General features: G+C 43.1%; 1 protein-coding gene across 1 annotated transcript; it reads right to left on the bottom strand.

Moving 5' to 3' along the window:
• Positions 1-2,305: 2,305 nt before the first annotated feature.
• On the bottom strand, positions 2,306-17,164 carry LOC119153020 (alpha-fetoprotein-like). The gene is made up of 13 exons (XM_037398930.1): positions 13,090-17,164; positions 12,114-12,356; positions 11,795-11,820; positions 11,436-11,674; positions 10,521-10,672; positions 9,822-9,951; positions 8,990-9,204; positions 7,927-8,120; positions 7,256-7,364; positions 5,769-6,015; positions 4,894-5,123; positions 4,662-4,689; positions 2,306-4,353 (listed from the first exon to the last, which is right to left on the bottom strand). Exons 1-13 carry the CDS (start codon positions 13,395-13,397, stop codon positions 3,793-3,795), a joined length of 2,682 nt encoding a protein of 893 aa, XP_037254827.1. The 5' UTR covers positions 13,398-17,164; the 3' UTR covers positions 2,306-3,792.
• Positions 17,165-23,554: the final 6,390 nt, after the last annotated feature.

A 23,554-nucleotide genomic window follows, 5' to 3' on the forward strand; every position in this document is an offset into this window, starting at 1 on the left:
AAACCGAGCCACTTTTGCCACCATCTGATGTTAAATACTCAAATCCATTTCCATTATCCTGCTGAATTGGGACTGAAAGATGCTGGAAAATAACTACAGAACATAGCACAGATCATCGAGGGTCTGCTGGGGTTTAAGGGCTGGTGGAATAAAGCTGTGACTTTGTTGTGGCGTTAGTTCTTTGTGGGTACTGTGCTCATTTAAATTCATCATTTCTCACAAATACAGGCAAGAACAGGGGGAGAATTTATTCCAAAACATTATTGGATATTCGAGGTAACACAGCAATGAAAAAGAGGTGACAGGGAATGGGGGCTGCTTTTGAATTTGGAGCCTAAGCCATTAACCATAAAGACAGTAATTAGAGGATATATCTTACCTGAACTTGTACTACCAAGCTCCACCATGAGAAAAATCCAGACATCACTGGATTTCACAAAAAACCAAAAAGGTGGAAAACCCAAACCATCCTCCAAATTCCCTAGGACGGATTTTCATCAGAACATAAAGTCTTGAGAAAACAGAGTGCTAGGAGAAGCCCAAGATGCCCATCTAATCATTGTTTTGGTACTGGAAACATCACTGATATTTGGGTAAAGCCTGTTGAATGTTTGTGTGCCTCTCACAGGTCCCCACCTTTCCCAGACAGTTGATCCCAGAGCTTTGTTCCCCTTGCTGGGCACTGGCCCGCTGCTTTCTGCCTTGCAGTCAGTCTCTTGGTATGTGAAGATTTTCAAGTTCCTGCAGCCTTTCTTATTAAACCAGGCACCCCCATCCTACTTTACCTTTCCTTTCGTACTTTATGGATCGCTGACTGTTACTGCTCTTCTCTTTTCAGCGAAACGCTTTCTAGAGGTAAGGTAGCCAAGATTTGTCCTAACACTCCAGCTAAGTCCTTATACCAGAGGTGAGGAAAATGAAACCGTGCTATATGTCTTACGTAGCTTGTTCTGGTTTGTCTGTTGTTCTGCTTATGCTCCTGGTGTGCAAGCAAGAAGTTAGATTTTAATTAGCGGCAGATTGGTGGCTTTTAGTTGGCTGTGATTTCTAACAGTGTTGTTATCCACACAGCTCCCTCGTGAGTCAATTTTCCTGTGCTGAAATGGTGCAGCTGCTTAATCATACCGATGTCATACATTACATTTGTCCTTATAGAGCATTCCTCTTGTTTTCTAGGCTATTTCTCTAATTTTCCAAGATGATTTTGACTTTTAAAATGTTGCGAAGGGATTTACAACAGTGTGTCTCCATCTTGCTGTCAGTCAAAAATCTGATGAAGGGGTTTTCTTCTCATTATTTATATCCTTAATGAAAATATTGCCTAGCAGTACGCACAGGGTAGATTCCGATGGGACTTGGTTTGGTTGACCTCTTCAATCTGACTCTGAAATCTTCTCTCTGATGGTAATACTGTAAGCTGGGTTTGCATTTGGTGTGATGTTTGTTTAGGCAATATTTATTTTACAGACATTTCAAATGCTCCTAGGATAACTACTGTTAGATACATCCTCCCAAAGGATCTGGTCCCTGGGTATCTTCCTGCGAGCCAAAGTTTTCCAGGAAAAGGTTTTCTTTCTTTTAATACTGTTTTTTGACATAGGATTCTTAACATGCCTTCTAATTTCTTTTAATGTAAAAAGAGAGCAAAATCCCAAAGCTGTTTTTGTGTCAAACTACCTGGAGCGTAAATCTGGTAGCATCCCAGTGCTTTCTCTAAACCTTCATCTGCTGACCAGGTGTTTCAGCAGTCCGTGTTCTGTCCTTTCCATGACATTTTGCCCATTATTTTTTTTTCCTTTCCCTCTTCAGGATGCCCAACATAATCCTTTTCTTTGCTTAAAGGCAAATTTACGATCCCCCAGAGCAGCCCATATTAGCGAGTGTATGTGTTGTATTTCAAGGACAGTGCTATAAAAAAGCAAAAATAATTACTTGGTGATCGAAAATAATTTAAAAGTGGTTACAGGCAGATTTTCTGATTTTGATCTCATTTGCATTTGTGTTTCGTAAGCTTAGGATTTAAAATGCCTTTGGAGTTTTTTTGCGTCTGTGAGTATTTCTATAAGTAAAATAATATTCCATAAGTTAAGATGGTGCCCACATCGAAACCCTCAGTTTCTATCCATTTAACTTACTATTTCAGTGGATTTCTTTAAGGCAGGGGTCCTCAAACTTTTTAACCAGGGGGCCGGCGCGCGGATGCAGTGGCAGGCAGCCATCTGCGGCTGCTTGGTTTCCCCCCCCCCAACTCCTGGTGGTGGGGGTCTGTAAATACCGGGGGCCGGATTGAGGACCCTGGGGGGCCGTATCTGGCCCGCGAGCCGTAGTTTGAGTACCCCTGCTTTAAGGTGATGGGCCCTCTCCCTGGACTTGAACTGGCTTTAAGTCACCTGTTTTGGTTTAGATTTTACATACTCTTGATCATTCTGAATCAGTGATAGTGGCCAGAGATGAAGTTTGCGTACGGGTTTCTCCCATGTCTGAAAAAAATGGGTAAGCACAATTCATTTTCAGGTGAGCTGAGCTCTGCAATCAGGCCGGTTTTACAGCTCCACAGCTCAGCAGGTTGATGTGGGAATGTGATGTTTTGTTCTGAGGCACCTCGTTCACCTCGCTCACAGCAGCAGATGGGATGTGGCAGAGCTCTAGCTGGTAAACCATCACGACCTCATTAGATATGTAAGTAAAGAGCTGCAACATAGTTTTCTCCACTATGACAATTTATATGTTCCTGTTTATATTTCATGAACGTTTAGACAAGGTATTATGCTCACAGTTAAGGTTGTGTGACTTCCTATCGTTCAGTAAGTATCTTCCAATAAGCTATGCAAGCTCTTTATGCTGACAACATTTTTTCACTTCTTTTTATAAGTTCTGGACCCTAAAAAAAAAAGCAAAATATTTATGAGCAATAGAAGCAGGAAGATAATGTACTTGTGAACAAGTTCCACAAGTATGGCAGCAGTAGGTAATGTTTTATAACCATTGCAAGCTGTGTACAAACCCTGTATATGCAGCGCACATATACGTATCTCATTATGTTTAATATACATTTTACTTCTACTGTTCAGCTCAGATTGTCTTGGAAGATTTGATATTTGTCAGAAAAATACTAAAAGACAGTTCTATTACAAAGAGTTAATAGAATGCTTCTTTGCAGATACACTCTTTGGGTGTACTCAGAGGTGGAAATTTCTTATCTAATCTAAAAGGATTGTATTTTATCATTTAAAGCAAAGCAAGGCAAAGATTAAAAGAGAGGGGGATCAAGGCTTGTGGATAGTTTGTTAAAGTTCAGTTAAGGAATATATCAAAGAGAGGGAGGGAGGAGAAGTAGGCAAAAGCAGATTTGCTGGAGGGTAGAAAGAGGCCAAAGTAGCTCTGTGGTATGAAGTTCAGTGAGCTAAAATTACATAGGAAGGGCAAGGAGGAGACCGCGGTAGGGAGAATAAACGGGGAAAATGTTTTGACCTAGAATCGGAATATATCCTTTCTCTCCCTATTGCAGAGGAATTTTTCAAGAGAAATTCCATTAGAACTGTCAGCCAGGGAAAGACCTTTGCCCGCATCCTTCAACAGCAAGTCCCAGTGACTCCCCAGAAGCAAAGGATGTTAGCTGAGCACTATCTATAAATTGCTGCCCATAAACATGAGACTAATTAGGCAAGTTCTTTAGTGATCATTTAACTGGTACACACATGTACTTGTGCAGGTCATAAAGTTTGTCTCTGGCAATGTAACTGCAGGAATTCTGGCTAGCCAGGCTTTGGGTTTGCTGCTTAACGGAGAAATTCACACTTTTATATATACTCCATGTTTCTGTTTTGATTTAGAATGTATGAGTGAAAACAGAAACGATACCTCTCTCACGAAGCATGCCTCGTGGCTTGCTTCTTTGCAGCACTGCTCCCTCATGGCAGTAAAGGCGGCTGTGACGGAGCTCAGCTGCTCCTGCGTGATCTGGGGCTTGTACTTGATGAGGTTGATGAGCATTCTGCAGGAAAAGCAAAGCAAGCCCTGTGAGGCTGGGGAGTAAGCACACCGCTCAGGAAGTGTTTCTCCAACACTAGTCCTGCAAAGTGCCTTTTTGGTTACAGCCCACTTCCTTCTTACAGCTTTTTCACTTTTATCTGCCACCCAGACACATATTTTCAGCAGGGAGCAAAGATGTGCCCTGTTCCCTGTGTGAAACACAATATCAGTGCTTGGTTTTGGAGTTGCTCCACTATCAATATCCATGAATACGTGCTGCAGATGGTGTATGTGTTCCATAGCACTCCAGGAGGTCCGGGGCAGTGTGGGCTCACCATGGCACAAGTTAATGGCCAAAGAGGTTTTCTGTGGTGACTGTGACTGTCATGGCCGGGGTCTACCATGCAAGTGTTCTCTAACCAAGGCAACCAAACACCAGAGCTTTTCAGAGACTCGAGGAGTGTATGGGATGAGGAAAATGTAGGGGCTTTCCCGTTCTGGGAAGGAGCCCTAAGCAAGCCATAAAGGTCATGCAGCACTTTAGGCAGTAGCTTCCTTGTTCTTCTGGTATCTTTTTAAGGAGCGCCTTGTGTAGTCCCCACCAAGGACAGTGGGAGGTCATGTTTATCAGACCTAACTTGGGGCGTCTATTGTGTCCATTCTGGTGAGCTGTGTTCCAGAGCAGCTACCCACCTCTGAAAATTACTTTCTTCTAATCTAGGATGAGTAAATATAGATTGAACCAGACAGCAGAAGAAACTGGGACTAGCATGAGAGGGAAGAAAAGGATCAAGGGCTGCATGGCTGTTTTTCCAATGGAATATTGCAAAACAAGGCAGGCAGCCAGAACAGACGAGGGAAAGGTGAATGTTGCCAAGATAAGAAACACAGGGGTAGGAGCGTGAAACAAGCATGTCTTACTCCTGCTTCTTGTGCTGTAACTTTTCCTCTTCAGTCGTACACAAATCTTCATGGAAAGTGAACAGATCAGGAGTCAATGATAAGGGCACATAATTCTCATCAATTTCTAGTTTCCCCATGCACGGCCTCCTGAGAGCATAGGAGCTACTACAGCAGTGGCAAACTCCTGGGTTTATAGGATCAGTCAGGTGTCTTCTACATATTTCTCCAAGCACGAGATCCAGCTTTACCAAGAGAAGTGAAAAAAAATGTCACCTTATTTTTTTGTTTTCAGAAGTCCCTGAAATACATGCTGCTTTTAGTAAAGTTATAAAAAAAAAACCCTGAGAATGTAAATTAAATTTTGTTTGTCAGATAGATAACAGTTTATGTATCTACAGAATACTGACTTCTGTTCGTGCAAAAATGGCTCAGATTTTTCAGAGTAAATATGTATATGCAGTTTCAGGGACTGTGCATGTAGAAATGATGTGATTTTTTCATAAAACTATGCTTGCATTTGATTTGTTTTCATCAGCAGGGTTTCTGTGGGTATGTTCGGCTGCTCTTGTAAATGTGGTACAAATGGATGGCTGGCATACGGGCTGAAGCTGATCAAGTACTTTGGCTTACAGGCCTAGAGAATTCTTACGGAATAGCTATACAAAATTGATCCCTTCCATAGAGCCCTACAGCTTCAAGCATCTAGAAAGGATGAATTCAGACAAGAGTTAGCTTCAGAGGGAAGAGGGTGGGATTGCCTGCACTGCGCAACGGTTAGCTGCCCTGCACTAGCCTGATGATTTTCTGCAGTTTAATTCAAGTATTAACTTCACCGATGCTGAGTTATGTGGTGTGGAACTACATCTTCAGGCCAGCTCAATGGCTCAGTGAACATTTTTCTCACTGACTTTTACTCCAAGCTCTTCGACTTTGCTGGCAGCAGAACTTGTGGCAGAGTTTAAAGAAAAAATGGGACCAAGATACAAAAGAAAAATACTCACATTTTCCTCGGCACAAGGCAGGAGCTTGTCCTGGCTTAACTGGCAGCATTTGGATCCCACTGTAGTCATTTGCTTGGTGAATTTTATCAGCTCCGCAGATGTCAGCTGAGGCATCTTCTTGGTGAAGCTCATGAGGAGCCTGAAATGATAATTTGTTTGATATTGGGGGTTTTGTTTCACCAGGCAGCAGTGAGCAAGCCCCTGCATCTGCATGCGTCAAGCTCCAGCCAAACCCCACAGAACACTCGTCAGCACAAGGGCAGGACTAAGCCTGGTGCCTGTAAACTCCGGTAGGCATGTGTAAGCACACTCTCTTTGAGCTCTCTCCTTTTTCTGATCAGTCTCTTACTGGGTTAAACAAATAAAATTAACGATAGCATCGCTAGTTCTGCATTGGTGGCCCATCTTAGTGAGATGGTACCTAAGTTTTTACTGTGCCGTTAATTTCCCTGGGAGTTGTAGGGCGCTTGTTTAACAGCAAAATTTAACTCAAGTGACTTTTTGGCATACTAGATAAGCTCAAAAAAGTTCACTTGTAATTTTTTTCTTTTAAAACCCCCTATGCTTATTGACCATCATGTGGGGTTTTTTTTTCTTTTTTTAAAAACCTGTGCTTATTAACCATCACAGCCAGGAAAATGTTAACAACTGATACAAGAGGCAGAAGCAGCCCACCGGGTTTGTTGGAAACATCTAGTTCCAGTGGACTTTTAAAGATCAAACATGTGCTGGGGTGCAAAAAGTCTGATACGACTCCCCAGAGAAGGCCAGCTGAAGCCTAACTTCAAGTATAAGAGCAGTTCAGCAGTGTCACTGAGATTGCTCATGTACTTTAAGTTAGGCACGTGTTTATTAACACGGCTAATCAGGGGCAAAGCTTCTCCAGGAGGCTTGTGCCTGCACACTGCCGTTAAGCACAGTGTGGTTTTTCACAGTTCAGCTAGTTTGGTTTTTTTCTCTGTCTATCATAGTTTGATTTTTGCTACAGTTGTTAAAGTTTACATCTGCTGCAGGAGCTGGATAGAGCAGTCTTCTGCAAAAGACACAGCAACGGTCTTTGGGCCAAATTTATGACTCTTAAGTTACAGCTCACAGCTCAAAAATGTGGCTATAAAGCAAGAGCATCATAGGAAACACGGGTGGGAGACTGATCAAGTTGTCACTTCACTGGTTCGTGAGTTGGGTTAAGGAGACAACTCATGAGAGGCCAGAAAATTGTCTTGGAAAGAGAAAAACATATCCTAGAAGTCATTAATAAATTGGCCCAAATCTTCAAGTGGTGTCTTTTGGCCTAGCTTTTTTGACACCTGCGGCTGTACTTCAGCCCGAGTTGTGCCCAGCTGGTGCAGGAGTAAGGTAAGCATATAAAAAAGTAATACTCGTTTTGGAAATAGTAATCTCCTTTCTCCTTGTAAATGTCACAGCTTGTCTTCATGACACTTTCAGTTTCATAAATGTGTTTCTTCAGTTCTTCCTCCTGAAAAAAATAAGTTCATTTGAGGTGTCATTGTGTTGGTGGAATGCAGAATGCCCTATTGCCTCATGATAAGGCCTGGATATCTGTAGATACCTCTCACCTGATATATACCACCCAACTTTAATTCCATTAGAAAGTCTTCATCTGTCTGCAACCTCAATAAAATGCCTGGATGTGATCAATGTCCACCTTCAATCACCTTGAAACACTTAATTTTTTATAACTGGTGGAAGGCTAGGTCTGAGACACAGGGTAGCTCCTAACTTCAGATATTCGCAGCGCCAGTGTCTTTATCTCAGACAATGACCATAAGCGCCTCGTACAGTTGCAAGAGAGCAATTGGCACTGCCAGGGAGCCCAAAGGGGTGCAAGGCTTACAGAAATGTCAGCTTCATCCCTTTCCCCAGCATCTCTGTCTATCCATGTTAAACTGCTTTGCAAACGAAGATTGCAAAGGTTCTCCTGATGCTTTCTCCATATGGGAATCAGTCAGGCCTTGTAATATTTGCTGGGTTTGTGACAGGAGCTGTGGCTCTAGACCTGCAGCAGGGATACTCCCTATTTAGCCAGAACCAGTCAAATAGTCATGTGCTTGGATCCAGCAGCACGCTGGGCGAAGCCTGATGGCACCCACCCCTCTGCTGCAGCAGTTGTCCGGAGCACCAGCTTTGCAGCACTCTTGCAGCAGGTCCTCGTAGCCTTTACCAATTCTTAAAAGCATTTGAGCAGAAAATTCAGGGTGTCTCCTGGAATATTCATACAGAAACCTGCAATATGTGGAGTATCAGGAATTAGAGATAAGTCAAGACAACTGACCCTCGGGGTGGTAAGGACGGCAGGGGTGCTTTCAGGCCAGTTGTGTCTGACATCCCGAGGAACAGGGAGAGTTTCACAGCAGCTCTGGGACTGAGCCCGAACAAAGCACAGCTGACAGAGCCCAGCATTGCCCGAGCAAGTCTAAGCATAGCTGAGAGCTTTGTGGGGCTTGGGGTTTTGCTCTTTATTTAATCCTGTCTAAAAAATGAAATAATTTCCAGTAACAGATCTATTTCATAGTAGATGAAAAGATTAGCTCTGCTTAAGCGGTCACCCTACATAGCAATTGTGCTAGATCAATTAGCTGCGCTTGTCATAAACGGGACTGATATATGTTATTTGAAGTGAATTCTCTATTTTTGGAGCTCTGTGCTGTTTCTGTTGCAGCCCATGGCATTCTTGCCGGAGCTTCCAACAGGTAGGATCAGGACTTCATTGCCCAAAGGAACACGGCCGGAACAGAAATGGACCAACCTTGTTTGAATCAAGACATGATGTTTTTCAATTCCCGCTTAAGCTATAAGCTATATCAAAGCTATATTTTGGGCCTGAGATCAGAACTGATAGTTACTGAATTTCGCGTGCACCTCTTTGGTTTTGTCTCTGAAACAACACTAGTGCCCTGTTCTGCATTGGTTCCCATTCCACACCTTCTAGGGTTGAGTGGTGTTTTACTAAGATCAGCTTTCACAGCATCCCATGCCTACATGCTCCCAGACAGACCTGAGGCTGATGAGCTGGGCTTTAACATCCAAAGTGTCACCTTGCAACCCAAGTATTGAAACAGCAAAGTTGAACAGTAGAGGAAGAGCCACATTACCTGGCTAAGTGTGTATCTTTTTCCTGGGCAAAACGTTCACATATTCCTTTGTCTTCTATAAACTCCCTGATGTGGGGGGACAAGTCTTCAGGTTTATCATCATTCTCTGCATTAACTATGCATTCGCTTCTTTGTAACAGAGGCTTTTCACAGCACTTCTTAATTTTACTGGATAGGATGTCTTGGTTTGCGCAGACGTAGTGTAGAATCTCTTCCTGTAAAGCAAAAAAGGGAATGAAGGAATTTTTACCCCATTTTGGTGTTTGGTTTGGTTTTGGATCAGGGGTTGTATCTCCATTTTGCAGACAGAGAGGGTGGCTCCCAAAGAGCAGGGGTGGCTGGCTGAAGCTGTGCAACAGACAGCTGGCAGAGCAAGGAAGAAGACTGCAGTCCTGTTGATCCATTTGCTGCAGCACCTTGCTTGCCATACGGTAGGCGCTCATTGGTAACCACCTCAACCGAGACGCTAGCCGTCTAGCTAGACACCGCAGACAAGAGGTGAGAGAAATGGATTTGGTGTGTTAGAAGAAAGCAGAGGACAGGCAGATACTGCGCTCTGCGGAAAGCTGCACAGAAAATACATAGAAACAGCTGGGAGCTGCAACCAAACCTGCAGCAAAGGGCGTTTTAGTCCCAAAGGGAACTTTCTGCCCTTCTCAATGGCTTCAACCCAGGAAAGTTCAAATGGGAAAATCAGCCAGGTTTTTAGACTGAGAGTTAAACTCCAGCTTTGGAGAGCAAGCAGTACAGCACAAGAGGTAAAAAAAAAAATCTGGAAACAGCAAAAAAATATAATCCCTGTCTGTGAACATAAATATTAAATGAGGTTTACCCTGTCACGCATACAGTCCAGCATATCTCCACGACAGCAATCCTTGTGCATGTTAGCAATATCCGTCACAAGTTTGTTAACAGTAACAAAATCAGCTTTAGGGAATTTTTGGCTTATCTGAGCAAGTTTCCTGCAATGAAGAAAAATAGTTATTGTTTAGATTCGCAGTGCGAGACTGTGACAGCTATCATCATTTTTCTGTGGCGACGGTATCGGGACTGCTCAGGAATGGTCTTTCCCTGCTGCCACTGAAGTTACCAAATAAACGTCCCTTGAAGCCAATAACTGAGAATTTCAGAGTTAGCTAAGGATTCTAGGTGAATTTCAGTGTGAAATGGTGGAAAGAAATGTGGTAGGCGAGCATGAAATTACAGAAGCAACATTCTGTCAAAAATGGTCAAGGGAGATTAGCTATATTTTGCTCCCAATCACTAACTTTCATCTCAGGGAGAGGCGTTCATTTCAAACTTTGGGTTTGGATTTTGAAAGCTAATGGCAGTTTGTAAGGAAATGATGACTGCCATCGTGCATAAATTTGTGTTCCCAATCTGCCTTCCTTGTGAGATGCTACTAGTGACCTGCACACAAAACCGACATGGCTGGTGTTCAGGGGCACTGTGCTGTGTGCAGGTGTGGAGCCAGCCACATGCGACTCCCATGCTTTATTTCAAAATAATGATAAATGTAGGGAAGACTCACAGAGCCTTTAAGGTCCTTTCTCCAAACTTCTTCAAGATTCCACATGTGTGTTCCTGCCTCAGGCTGTCTTCTTTTACTGGCTTCACCACCTTTGGTGCCTGGTAGAAAGGAGTTGCAGACCATGAAAGTGGAAGAGAAGACAATGCTTTGCGCTAGAACTACTGCGGTGACAGGTTTTTTAAACAGGGATTTTTTAATAGTGAAAGAAAAATGCTGTCCAAGCTGCAATGTGAACTGTGGTGCTTGCTGTTTAGTCACCAGCATGTATTAACTAACTGTTCTGTGAAAAGAAACCAGAATGCTTTTAGACAATAGTTCAGTGTTTTTAGCACAGGGGAAGGAATTGTCATCTGGGAGCGATGTGACTGGCTTTGCACGACAATTAGCTAGCCTTAAACCATGCCATCACTTGCAACCCAGCCATGCTGTGTGCAAGGCGTACTCAACCCTTCAGCAAGGGCAGGTTCCCCATCCTTATTTCCACCGTTACAGGTCATTTGCTCTGAATTTCTGACACTGGCTGTGTGTGGGGCACGTCTCTGCAGTGCGAATGCTTGGCCAAGCAGGAGGTGGTGTGTCATGGGGCTATCAACCTGTACGATGCATAGCACCTCGGCATCCTTATGACAAACCCAGTGCAGGGAGCAGAGTTGGGGTGGGCAACAATTGCAGGGTGCAGGGACTGCCTTGTGCTCCCTGTAAAGCTATATCTGCCCCACAGCCCGCAGTCTAGCATTTCCATTTAGAAGTTCAAGCTATAACTCCAGAGAGCATTTAAGTTTGGTTTCAGCTTGTCCTTAACAAAGTGAATTCTAATATCAGGTTCAGATGCTGTAAAGGAAATGACCGACGTCTCTGCTTCAGTAGTTGCTTAGCTATAGGGAAGTCGCCAGTTGCATGTTATTAAACTACAACCCTGTGATGAAATACCTGTCTCCGAAAGCATTCCTCCAGGTTGTGAGTGGGGTCTTCAGCACTCCTGCAGCAGTTCTTCATCATCTCGTCATACCGGATAGCAACAGAGAGGATTGTTGGGGCGTAGAGGAAAGGGTGCCTTCTGGAAACCTCGTAGATAAAACTAAAACAGAGAGAAAAATGTCTTTGGTTTGGGAGTAAGCCCCTGCATGCAGGGAGCCGCAGTGTTATTGCAGCCTCTGCCATATATGAAAAGGGCAGCTACTGAAAGTGTGTATAGTGTGGCGTTGATCTTGGAAAATTCTTATGGAGCTGATGTTTTCCTGGAAATTGAAGTCTCCAATCCTGCCAGGTCCGGCTTAGAGGCAGCAAAGCTTCTGCTTGGCTTTCAAGGACTCCAGGGAGGCCCTTGGTTTCAGAGGCATCCTTTACATAGGCTACAATAAAATAGGCCAGATTGTTTGCCGTTTGGACCTATATCCAAAGCAGAAGTTGGCAGAACAGGTTTCACATAATGACATTAACAGCTAGATTAATCATGCAAATAATTTACATTAGGGAGGAAAACAAGTAGGAGATGACAGAGAATCGTAGACTGCACTTTTTGGTTCAGCACTTGCTGTCTCCAGGCTCTTAACTGTCATTTCTAGGCAACGAATCCATGATTTATTTACTTACTATCCTGTTAATGGATGTTGATGCTGTGAATGATTTTTGCAGGCAGCTTCAGCATTTGGCCTTTCAAAAGGAGACATGAACCCTCGTGATGAATTTTTAAGGGAGAGGAAGCAGTCATTTCTTTCAGGATCCCTTTTAGCACAGCAGTCAGTAAACCTGGGAAGATTTTCCTCCTGGCATATTGTATCGAGGAAAATCCTGTCCTGTGAAAAATTAGAAAAAAAGTGAATTTGCGCAAGGAATCTGTTTTACTCCTCTGAGCTCTCTGAGGAGGCTACTTTAAGTCAACAAACCCCAACCTGCATAAACTCAGTTTCTCTATTACCTCCTGCTTTGATGCAGTGAAAATCAGGCTAGGCTCTAGAACCTCTAAGTGATGGTTTCTCAAACTCTGATACCTACTGTTATGCCAAGACAGGCATCAAATGGAATGGTGTTGAAACACTGAACTTACGACATTGTTCAGACCCTTTTTCTTGATAATGATCAAGGCGATCATCCAGTTTGTGTACTGCAGTTTGCCACGCAGTGAGATCTGTGTTTCCTAGTTACAGTCAGGTTTGTACAATGAAAAGGCTGTTTCTTGTTCATTGAGTAGTGAGGCTCAGGTCCGGCTGTCGGTTTTGCCTCGGCTGGGAACTATTTTAATTCAGGTTTGTTTCAGTGTGTCTAACACATCAGCAATGAACCCAAACACAGGCTGGCATTCGTGTTTCATGATTCAGTCTGCCAGCTCCAGAAATGTGTTGGAGCAGACGCAACCAAAAACCAGGACTGTGAGTTAACAGAGCACAACAAATGCCTATGAATATTGCACTTGCTAGAAATAGCTAATTTGGCTTTTGCTGATTTTTGTTACACTGGCTGTAAAAGCACAACTTTCAGAACATTTTTGAGAAAGATATGGGTCAAGGATTTCAAAAGATGCTGTGATACTTGGGGTGGGGGGAACGAGGGGGGCTTTGTTTTCCTCTACGTATCTTGAGATGCTTTGTAGATGAGAGCCTGGAGAACGGAAGAGTCAGTATACACAAGGAAGTCAGGTCTCTTACTGACATATTCAATGCCTCTTTGGAAAAACACATACCCAGGCACTGAAATTACAAGTCCTTCTGAAAATGCCTGCTGTGTTAGAAGCATAAATCTGCTTACTAAAGGCTTCAGGCAGTCCGGGCTGTCTCTGGCTGCAGCAGCACACCTTTTGGCAAGGGCTGTCACATCCTGGGCCATTTGAACTGCTTTGCCAAACGTGCCTCCTTGCACATACTGAGCAAACATGATCATGGCACTGCGAGAAGAACACACAGTATTAAACCTGCTGCTGGTTACCTAAAACCTAATTGCCTAGCTTTTACATGTGAGACAACGAGAGGATTCATATCACCGCGGGCTGGCAGAACGGTCATTGACTCACTGTCCATGCTCATTTCCAAATGACACAATGGTGTTCAGTGGCAGCAAATTTGCAAGTAGACGCTTTACCTGGACAACTTACATGGCTTTAAAATTATTCTCCTGCAGCTGAGAAAAACGTTGGCCAATGCTGTTTTTTCCCTCTGAAAAAGAAGATAGTTGGAATAGAATACATTTTCTAAATGCTTCCTCAAATACCTTTTTTGTCTTTCTTGGTACTGGAGTCTTGGAGAAAGTTAATTTGGTGCCTGGGGTAGTAGCACTGGGAGTAGGAAAGCCATAACTTCCTATTTGACTTCACCATGAGCACATGAAGCACTTTGTTTCTGACCTACAGTGTAACAGGGCCGATATAACTCCCCTGCCTAGCTCAAGTGCAGTGGGAAGGAATATGCTAAAATCTGGAGGGCGTTCAGCTTCCTTGATGACACGCTTCATGTGATTAAACATGCACTTTACAAAACACTTTTTAACCTTGCCTCAGCTATTGAAAGGTGTGCTTGACCACTCCTTGGCTACAGATGAAAGATATCCTGTGCAGAAAACGTGGGATAAGTTGGGGGCTACATCGGTAGGCAAAGCTCCTCAAAAACTCACAGAGCTGCATCCTTCTGTCCGTGTTGCAAACTGGCCTAGAGGAAAACAAATCTGTGCCCAATCCATGTGAAGATCCTGTGCAAATATTATTCCTTTGCCACTGGGCATTTATTAATGGGCAAACCTAAATGCAATAATTTCTTGAATTCCTTGTTTGTCAGAGAATATTATGAGACATTAATTTTAAATATAAGGGGCTTGTCCCAAAAGCTGTTACCATCTCGCCCCCATGTCAGTGCAGCTGAGATCAGTGTACAAGGATCAAACGAACCAAAGGAATAAGCCAGCTTCTGCCTCTGAGTAACATGGGGGTGTCAGTTGAGACAATGATAATATGAGATAACACAAATATCAGTTCTGTTTAATGCTGTTGAGCCATTTAGTTCATTTGGAAGTTGTAAAGATGGAAAAAAAGTTGACTAATGCTAACAATACGTAAGGTGAGAGAAGCACCTGAATGGCGCACTGTGGTTGGAGGTTTGGGTTGTCTCATTTTAACCTTAGTGGGAAGCGTGGTCATTGTCAGCTCCTTTAATGGTCCATGGAGAGGGAGTAAGATGCTTACAAAGGATAATAGAGAACAATAGCATAACTTAACTACTCTGAATAGCCACCTGGAGGTAGCATCCCTCTTGGGACTTCTCCGTCTCACTTCCTCATGGACTGCAGAGGGAGGTCGGAAGAACCACAGGCTTTACTTCAACACTTTTTGGGGTACCTAAAATCCATGATGCAACCATATTCCTGTGGATTAAATTACCCTTCACTGAATTTCCTCTCAGTAATCACTGGCAGTCCGGCACACTACATAGATTCTCAAGCTGTTAAGAAGCAACACATCTGAGACTGATCACAAGAAATTTATACAGATAGAGTTTTGCTGTATGTCTTTGACCCATAAGAAAATACCCATGTAGATCTGGCGGGGGCAAAGCGAGATACCAAATTACTATGCATGCAAAACTGCAGCCATCAGTATTATACAGAAGAATAAGAGTAAAAACATGAGATATATTCTTACCTATGTCCTGATAACTTCTAGGCAGGGCTTTGACTACAGTAAGGCTCACCAATAAAATAATATAAATTATTTGTCTCCAATTCATACTGGCGGATTTTGGCAGGGGCCTGGGGTGAGCTTGGTTCATCTGTGAAAGGCAGAAAGAATTAAGGGGAAAGAGTTACTTTTATACTCTCCCAAATGATTTCTGGTTAATCAAAACCCTTTTACCGTCACATGTAACATTAGCCCTTTTGGAGTATTCCCACAATAATTAGACATGACATTATTTGCTCAGTGTGATGAACTGACTGGCTTGTTGGGAAGAAAGAACCTTGGAGATTCTTTTTTTCCCCTGAAATTCAGACAAATAGGCATTTTAAACTTATCACACTTTAAACAAGAAGTTTAAACACTCCTTGGGCTTTTTATTGTCCCTATTGATCTCATCTACTTGCAGACTTGTTCAAAGGTGATTGCTTTGCAGAAGGTGCCTTCTTACACCTTGTTGACTCAAAGATTCTGAGTTCAGCTGTTAACCTGATGATTTTGCATCCCTCCTTGCTGTACAAGCTGTCTTTTGCTCCCAGCTCCTAAGGTGTCATGGTGAAAAGGCAGAATTGAGAACCCCTACAATGGTTTTGCAGCATTAACGATTACCATCAAAATTTCTCCAAATCTTAAAATAAAATCAACTCCAGAACTGTAGAATGAAGGGGGGGGGAAAAAACCAGTTATTACAGTTATTTTACTGATTTTCTACAAAGTACACTGTAAGCATCAGCATTGTAAAGATGACAATTTTTTGGAGCTGGAATGACTTTAGAGAGCCATAGGTATTTGTAACAAAGAGGTAGGTGGGCAAGAGGCAAAGACTTTTTATTTCTTTAGGGAGAAAATGGCACTACTCCTTGTTCCATGCTGCAGGAAGACCATGAAGGTTGTTCGTTATCCCATGAGATGGCATCAAAAGGGAAAAGGATTCTGCGGAGGAAGGTGGGGGCATGGTTCTCAGAGCAGGAGAGCTGAAATCTAAGTTGAAGCCGCATCAGTTGAGGAAGACACACATAAGCCCTGTCACACTGCTAACTAAAAAGCCCCATAGGAAATAATCTGCTTGAAAGAGAGAGATCTGGAGGTTATGGCCTGTGCTCCTGCAGATATGATCCTCATTAAGTCCATAGGAGCAGGCCAGAGAAAGCTTTTCTCATCCAGCTGTTTCTGAGAAGCCTTGTTACTGTCAGCTATTAAAAAAAAAAAAAAAAAAAGAGATAGGGTGTATTACTTGAGGTAGAGCTGCAGAAACAACTGAGATGCTGATCCCAGAGACCCTATAGCAGATTCTTCTTTGGCCCAGCAGAATGTGTTTCAGAGACTGTGTAACATGTTGTCCTAAGTATTTCTGGAACTGCACTTGGCTGCTGCATTTAAAATCAATTTCTCCACTGCTCTTTTCCATGTTCAGCAGGATGGTTAACTACTTTTCACTTTTTCTTCAGAAATACTCACCACTGTTGGGATGGCAATCTGTCTGTTCACAGTGAACACTCATTCACAGGAGGGAAAGGTGTGTGTACTATTTAACTGGAAAGAGTGTGGCAAACACTAGAAATGAGATCCAATGAAGAGCTGAGGTCCTCATTAAGGGTTTCTGTTGTCCTTCAGAGTATGGAAACCATGTTGACTTACTCAGTTTCACACCTGTTGAGGATGTAGCTGTTTCCAGAACTTCTTAGAAACTGTCTTGCAAGGTCAAGATAGAGCAAAAGCAGCTGCTTGGCCTTGGGGTGTGGGGCTGTGGATTCCCATCAGCAGGGGATGCTCAGTACACTCTTGTAATGCCAGGGTAGTTACCCTCTTGGAGCTCTTTTACTCTGTGTGTGTTACACAGCAGAGAGGTGGGTTAGTTTTGAGTGGATATTTCATTTTGATGACATCCACCAATTTTAAAGGAAAGCTCTCCATGCCTTAGGCTGGTGTATGTTCCTGATAGGCTTCAGCCATTGATCATCATCCTCAAACTAGGCCAAAAAAGAGCAAACGTGTGCTCAGAGCTATTTCGTTTATGTTCTTGCTAATTAATGCAGAATTTGTGAATCTCCCTTTTGCTTGGGTTGGTTTCATCATGATTACATCAATTACATCGATACTTTAATTCTCTTTCTTGAAATTCAACAAAATTGTTTTCTGGTAATGTAAGTAGTACATGTATAGGGTTCATTTAGATCCTGTCTTTATACATGGAGAATATTACTCTTGTCAAATCCTGAGTATTCGCTCTAAAAAGAACAATATTCATAGGAAACTCGTGCACCTGGAACAACTTGGCTTCTTCCTGGGTGGTAAGAAAATTTGTCTTTAAAAAAAGCCTGAGCTGCTCTGATGTGATATTTGGAGTTATTTTCCCTGTAGGTAACTACAAGTACTGGGATGTTAGAACTTTATAAACTGTTTTATAAAGAAAACATTGTTCGTGTCTTTAGATGGAAATACCATGAAAGGAAACTGGCTAGACTTTATATGATTATGTGCTTTTGAATATGTCTTGTTTTGGTGCTGGGGTCTCCTGCCTAGAGAGAGTATGCTACAGCAAGTTGTGAAATGTGAGTTCCTGATTTCCCCCTCCTCCTTCCCAGTGTTCCTCTGTTGCTGACCCAAACCACCACGGAGGAGTGTTACAAGTTCCTTAGGTAGCAGAATTCTTTTCTCATCCTGGGGAGCCCATTGCAGGTGGTTAACCTCAGCATGGGCTGGTGCATGTTTACCACTGGGTCACCTGGGACATGGGACACCAGCAGTTCTCCAGCTCTGATGCTTCTCATCTGGTGTGCAGAGCCATGCAGTGGTGGCAAGAACGTGTTTCCAGCTCTTCCCTCTCAACCCAGAGGAGCAAAGCGTCTCTGTGGGTTGCCTTGAGGTCTGTTTTAGTGTTTGGCTGTGCTCTCTCACCACTCTGTGAAACCGGCACATCCCTGGCTGAGCGGCTGGTTTAAATTTACGGAAGTGATCCAATTTTGCATTCCAAACAAATGTATGCTAATTGTGAACCATGACAGTCCCAGCTTGTGTGAACTGGTTCTGCTGAAGGCAATGTAATTATCCCAATTTACGTTAGCTGAGAAACTAGGCCAAATTTTCTGATGTTGCAGCTTTTTTTTTTTTGCTGGTCAACTGGGGCATGAGCTGGCCAGAAAAAACTGGGAACAGCAGTGAGAAGTAGCATGCTTTTAATAACTGCAAATGTGTTAGCATGCAAAGGGCAACTTTTTGTAATTTACCACATTTCTAGCAAAGCAGTCTTTGCTGGTAACTGAGATGCCGTTTGCAGTATTGTAAATATCTGAAGATGGAGCCCTAGGAAGTTTCTTGGTTAAATAAAACTAAGACATGGAAAAGAAAGGGAGAGGGGGAAAAAAGAAAAAGAAGTTGGAAACTTGATAATGAGGTAAGTTGCAAGTTATTAATATTTCTGTAACTTCTGTGGATCCATCTCCCCAGAAAGCTGCACAGTGTGAGTGTTTCTCTAACCTAGAGGCTGCTGAACTCTCATTATTCAAACCATTTATCTGCACAGCCAAGAAAAATGAGGTTTGGATCGTATCCGGGAGAGATGGTCTGTTGTAACTGGGCCCTTTAATACTTTAGGTCTGTGTCTCACTCCTGAAGTCTCCCTAACTTAACTGCTCCAGTGAGCAGGAGTGTGACTGTTTTGCTGCTCATGAAAGCTTTATCCATATTTAATTTAGCTCCATCTTTGTAGGATGGAGCTGGCCCCTTCCTGTGCTCCGTAAAGGCTCGTCAGTCCTTTCTTATCTCACGTGCTAATTCTGGCTTTGCTTGGGAAGGGAAGAAAAGCATAAAAGATGACCATGGGAGAAAGGAGGGATTTCTGGTGCAGTTCTTCACTGCCTTCCTGTAAAAAGTTGTGTCAGATGACAAAAGTAAATAAATATTAACATGCACATGCACGCGCACACACACACTCTGGATTTATGTGTGCATGGATACATATATTAAAACAATGCCAGTTCTTTTAACTCTTTACTCAGCCAAGATTATAAAGCTGAGGTAGTCACAGATGGCCCTTGAAAAATCTCATCCATAGGGAGCTTCGTTCTGTATTGTTGAAAATAAAAGAAACCAGCTGGTGTGGAGGTTGGTTGGTGTGTATGGAAACAGCCTACGTTGTCTATAAGCCCTGACTGTAAATATTGTGATTGGCCTGTCAATAGTGACTTGAGCTTACATACACCCTTTGTTGATCAAGAAACACAGCCAGTGTGTAAGATGCAGGTTGCGTTTGTTGGTCTGCTGAGCACGTTTGCCCGCAGCGGCAGCAGGGTTGCTGTTAGGATGGGGGGTGACAGCTCTTCTGCCCTGGCAGCAGAACCCTCTGCTTTTTTGGAAATGAGGAATAACTCCCTTCTATGAAGAAGAAGAACTTGTAATGACTGGATTTTAAAAAAACAGGGATGAAAGTATTTCTTTATGTGCTAAAAATGCACCAAACTGGTTCATTTTTGCAGGTTTGCTTTGTTTAGTTTTCGTTGAAAGCCCTGACACCATTCCTCCTCTTCTTCCAGTAACAGCTTTGTAGTTGAATACACAACGTTTTCCATTGAAAGCCAAAACCATGTCAACTTTTCCATGTGATTCAGTTAGTTAACTGCATATTCCCTAAGAAAACTCACTTTATTACAATATATTTGAGTTTTTCCTGCAAATACTTAGCTCAAAAATCAACAATAGTCCTCTGTCCTCTTGTATGTGTTCGTGAATGGCATTCCAAGTGCTCTGAACTGGGATTATGCTCAGCTCCTTTTGCTAAAATACACTGCATTTACCATGCACACTGCAGCAGTGTGGACCACATCCAGCCTAATTCACAGGAGAGCCTTTGGCTAGGGTGTCACAGCTCGGGGCTTACTTTTCCCCGGGCACAGCAGTTTTATATTTGCCTCTTAGGGTCCGCTTTGAAGCTTAGTGAAGAGATTGGAAGGTTTTCTCTTAAGATCACTTGCAACAGTATGACAATTGGCTCTCATTGCTGAATCTGTGCCTCAGAACTTAAGGCATGGGATGTATTATATAGAACTTTATTACCTGTATGTTCAGCAAATCTTTTCCGGTCTGTGTAGCCTAGAGGCAATACAGGGAGGAAATCCAAGTTGTTCACTTCATTGCTGCAAATGATTTAACATTATTTGGCTATGCTGGGAAGTCTGATGGCAAGACTTGCTCTTTTCAGCCCCTGCAAATGACTAATTATATCACAATCAGTTATGAACTTCTGTTTGACCTGGAGATTATTTCCTGAGTGGGTATATTTTGCCAGAAGTGCATGTCTTAACCTATTTTCTGACTATCTGACTATATATATAATCCAGACGTAGTTATATTTAAAAGGCTTTATAAATTCATGTACTATCAGTACATAGAGAAGTATGGCTTGTTTAATGAAAGGCAGGCAACACTTGGCATGGTGTTCAAGTGTTCCCTTGTTCCCCAGCCATGCCTCTTTGCCGATACGTGTCAAAAAGATGTACATGGTGTAATGCAAACCATAGTCAGTCTAGCTAAAAGGATCCCACTCTAATTCTTTTAACTTGAGGGAACTAGAAGATTCATGTATGATGCCTGGCTTCTCCTTTTTTCTTCAGTAATCATTCTTAGGTGTTTTGTGTGGCCCCTTGGTTTGATATGAATTGATGGTTTTTCCTTGAGTCCTTGTCTTTGGGAGCGTTCACCCTATGGGTGTATAAGCATGTCGGCACAGGAGACGGGACAACCTCATGCAGCACAGGTGGGAGCATGCCCAGGCCACGCACGCCTACATGCTGCCGTAAGTTGGCAACAAATTCCTCTGTCCTTTGGTTCCTCTGAGTTACTTGGCTGGGAATGAAAGAGCTTTCCTCACCACTTTGCTGGCAGTGTTGCTCTTTATCCCGTTGGTCTCCGGGCTTGCGAGGACACATTTGCTGCGCATTGCGTCAGAGTGTCATGTGGGTGGGAAGCGCACAGGGTGCTTTGTGTGGTCCTGGTGTTGGAAATAAATTAACAGGTGTCCCAGGAGGACTTGTCTGTGTGGGTGTTCACAGCATAGGTCTCTTAGCGTGCCAACACAGGAGAAAGCTTTGTTTTTCATTGCAGTGCAGATCTATTGAACAGAGCTCCTTTTGAGAGGAAGAAATGGGCCTACAACAGAGTATCAGACCCAAGAGAGGCTGCAGGGAACTCTCATGTTAGCAAACTGGGCTGTCCTTCTTTCTCCCAGTGCACCATTGCAAGACCTAGCCCATTACAGGGGCTGGTGAAACTCACCAAGTCAGTGGGCTGCCAGTTAGGCTCTCAGTCCTTCAGTGTTATAGCATCTAAGGTCAACACTAGAAATCTTGCTGCCTTTTCAGCTTCTTCAATTCCAGCAATTTTTTTCTGGAGCACTACAAAGAGAAACAAGAAGAAACAAATCTTGTTGACAGAAGCAAGAAGAAACAAATCTTGTTAACAAACTGACAGATTAAATCTTTCTGTACAGGTATATTCATTTGCTTCAGACTCCGTAGTCCTCTTTGCAAGACAAATTAACATAAAAGCCACAACCTTTCTTGTGTTGTGACTTCTCTTTCACTTCGTGCCCCTTCTTTTCCCCTTCGTTTTTACTGTGATGTTGATGGGATGCTGAGAGAGGGATGGCAGCTCGCCAGGATGTCTGCAGGCTGGGTAATGACGTGCAGGTAGCAAGGTGGCAGAGTCATCTAGTTTTCTAGAAGTTCAGTCAGTGACTGATGTGCCGTGAAAGGTCACCTTATTGCCCTAGCAGATATGATTATTGTTTATGTATGGTGAACGATTCCTGGGTGACCTGTTCTGGAGGAAATTACTCCCAAGTTTCTAAGAAAAGATCCAGGCTTCATCCGTATTTGAGGCTGTTCTCCCAGCTGCAGTGGCATGAAGCTGTGCCTTTCTCCCAGGCATGTTGTTAAGCAACAAGAGCATAAGAGGAAAAAGCAACCATCCTGCCTCTGCGGCCTGCTGAAGTGGAACTCCATGGCACTTTTCCCACTTCCTCCGTTGAGCAGGCAAGGAGCTTTCTACTTCAGTCTTTCCAAGTACAGGAGGTCAAGCTTCCATCTGAAGTGCAGTTTGATTACCTCCATGACATGAGGACCGAGTTGTACCCTGTAAGTTTCACTCCTTGGATTTCCACCCTGCCCTACTCCATTTCCACTTAATTCCAGGACCATGTCAAAAGCATAATGCACTTCTATAGAGTAGAAAAGAGACTTTCTAGTAACTCCAGGAGCTATTGCTCACCTCAGAGGCAATGTCTTCTGTAACAAACATTTTCGATAGTAAAAAAAGGAAGGAACGGATCCTTATTCTGGACTCCAAGTCCTCCAAGGACTGATGCCTCTATTCAGGAGTTGAAGGGGTGGTGTTGGTGCCAGCATGGCTTCGTCAAGAGAACCAGGTGTCTGCTTTAGCTCTGTAGGATGCTTTCTTTCACATTGCATTTTTCATTTCACATTTCATACTGAAATGGTCTAATTGGATATAACCTTGCTCTGCCTTAGGTAAGGGTCATTTCCAGGAGAGGCTCCTCCACTTGCTGTATTCAGTGCAATGAATGTCCTTCCGGGGATTCTGGACTGAAGTAGTTACAAACCCCTAAGAGAGAGGAAGGGAGTAATCACTGATCCTGGGTAGTTCCTGGGTATTGGGTGGGGGATCTGCAGCCAGTATTTAGTGTGAAAGCTTTAAAGGAGGGATGTTTTTCTGTATACACATTTGCTACCAACACAATATGTCCTTTATTGGGAAGAAAAGCCTATATATGCCAGCTAATTATGAGAGAGTTAGATGAACCTGCAACATCTGGAATGGAAGAAAAAATTCCTGAAGTTGAAACTCTTCACCCCCAACCCATCCTCCCCTTAACTTGCTAAGCAAAACACTCCTATTATCTATATTCCAAATCCCACCGTGGGTTGATTGCATCTGAACTGGACACAACAAAGTACAAAGGGTGACATTTACAGCTTGTCCTTGTCTTTATCTGGCACCTGTAGGCGTGATGGTCTAGCCAAGTGAAACACCATGGCTGAATGTCAAAACAAGTTATCTTAATACAACACAATCACCGTTATCTTAGCACAACGCAAACTTAGGTTGCAGTGACCTGCTGACACAGCAATTTTGAGTAAGGCAGGGGACTTCCTGTGTCTTCCCACAGGTAACAAAACAAAATGCGTGTTCTTTTGAGTAGGACCCGATTGATTTCTTGGAGCTGCTCTGTGAAAGGCACTGCTTCCAAGACATCGGGTATTGTACAGCTCACTCAGGATCTAGTGGTGGTTTAGGTTTTGGGGCACAAATTCTTCCTTGACTCCTGGAGACAAGTGTCTGGCATTCCCTTGTCCAGGCTTTCTCT

This window comes from Falco rusticolus, chromosome 1 (assembly GCF_015220075.1).
Source record: "Falco rusticolus isolate bFalRus1 chromosome 1, bFalRus1.pri, whole genome shotgun sequence".
NCBI classification, from domain to species: domain Eukaryota; kingdom Metazoa; phylum Chordata; class Aves; order Falconiformes; family Falconidae; genus Falco; species Falco rusticolus.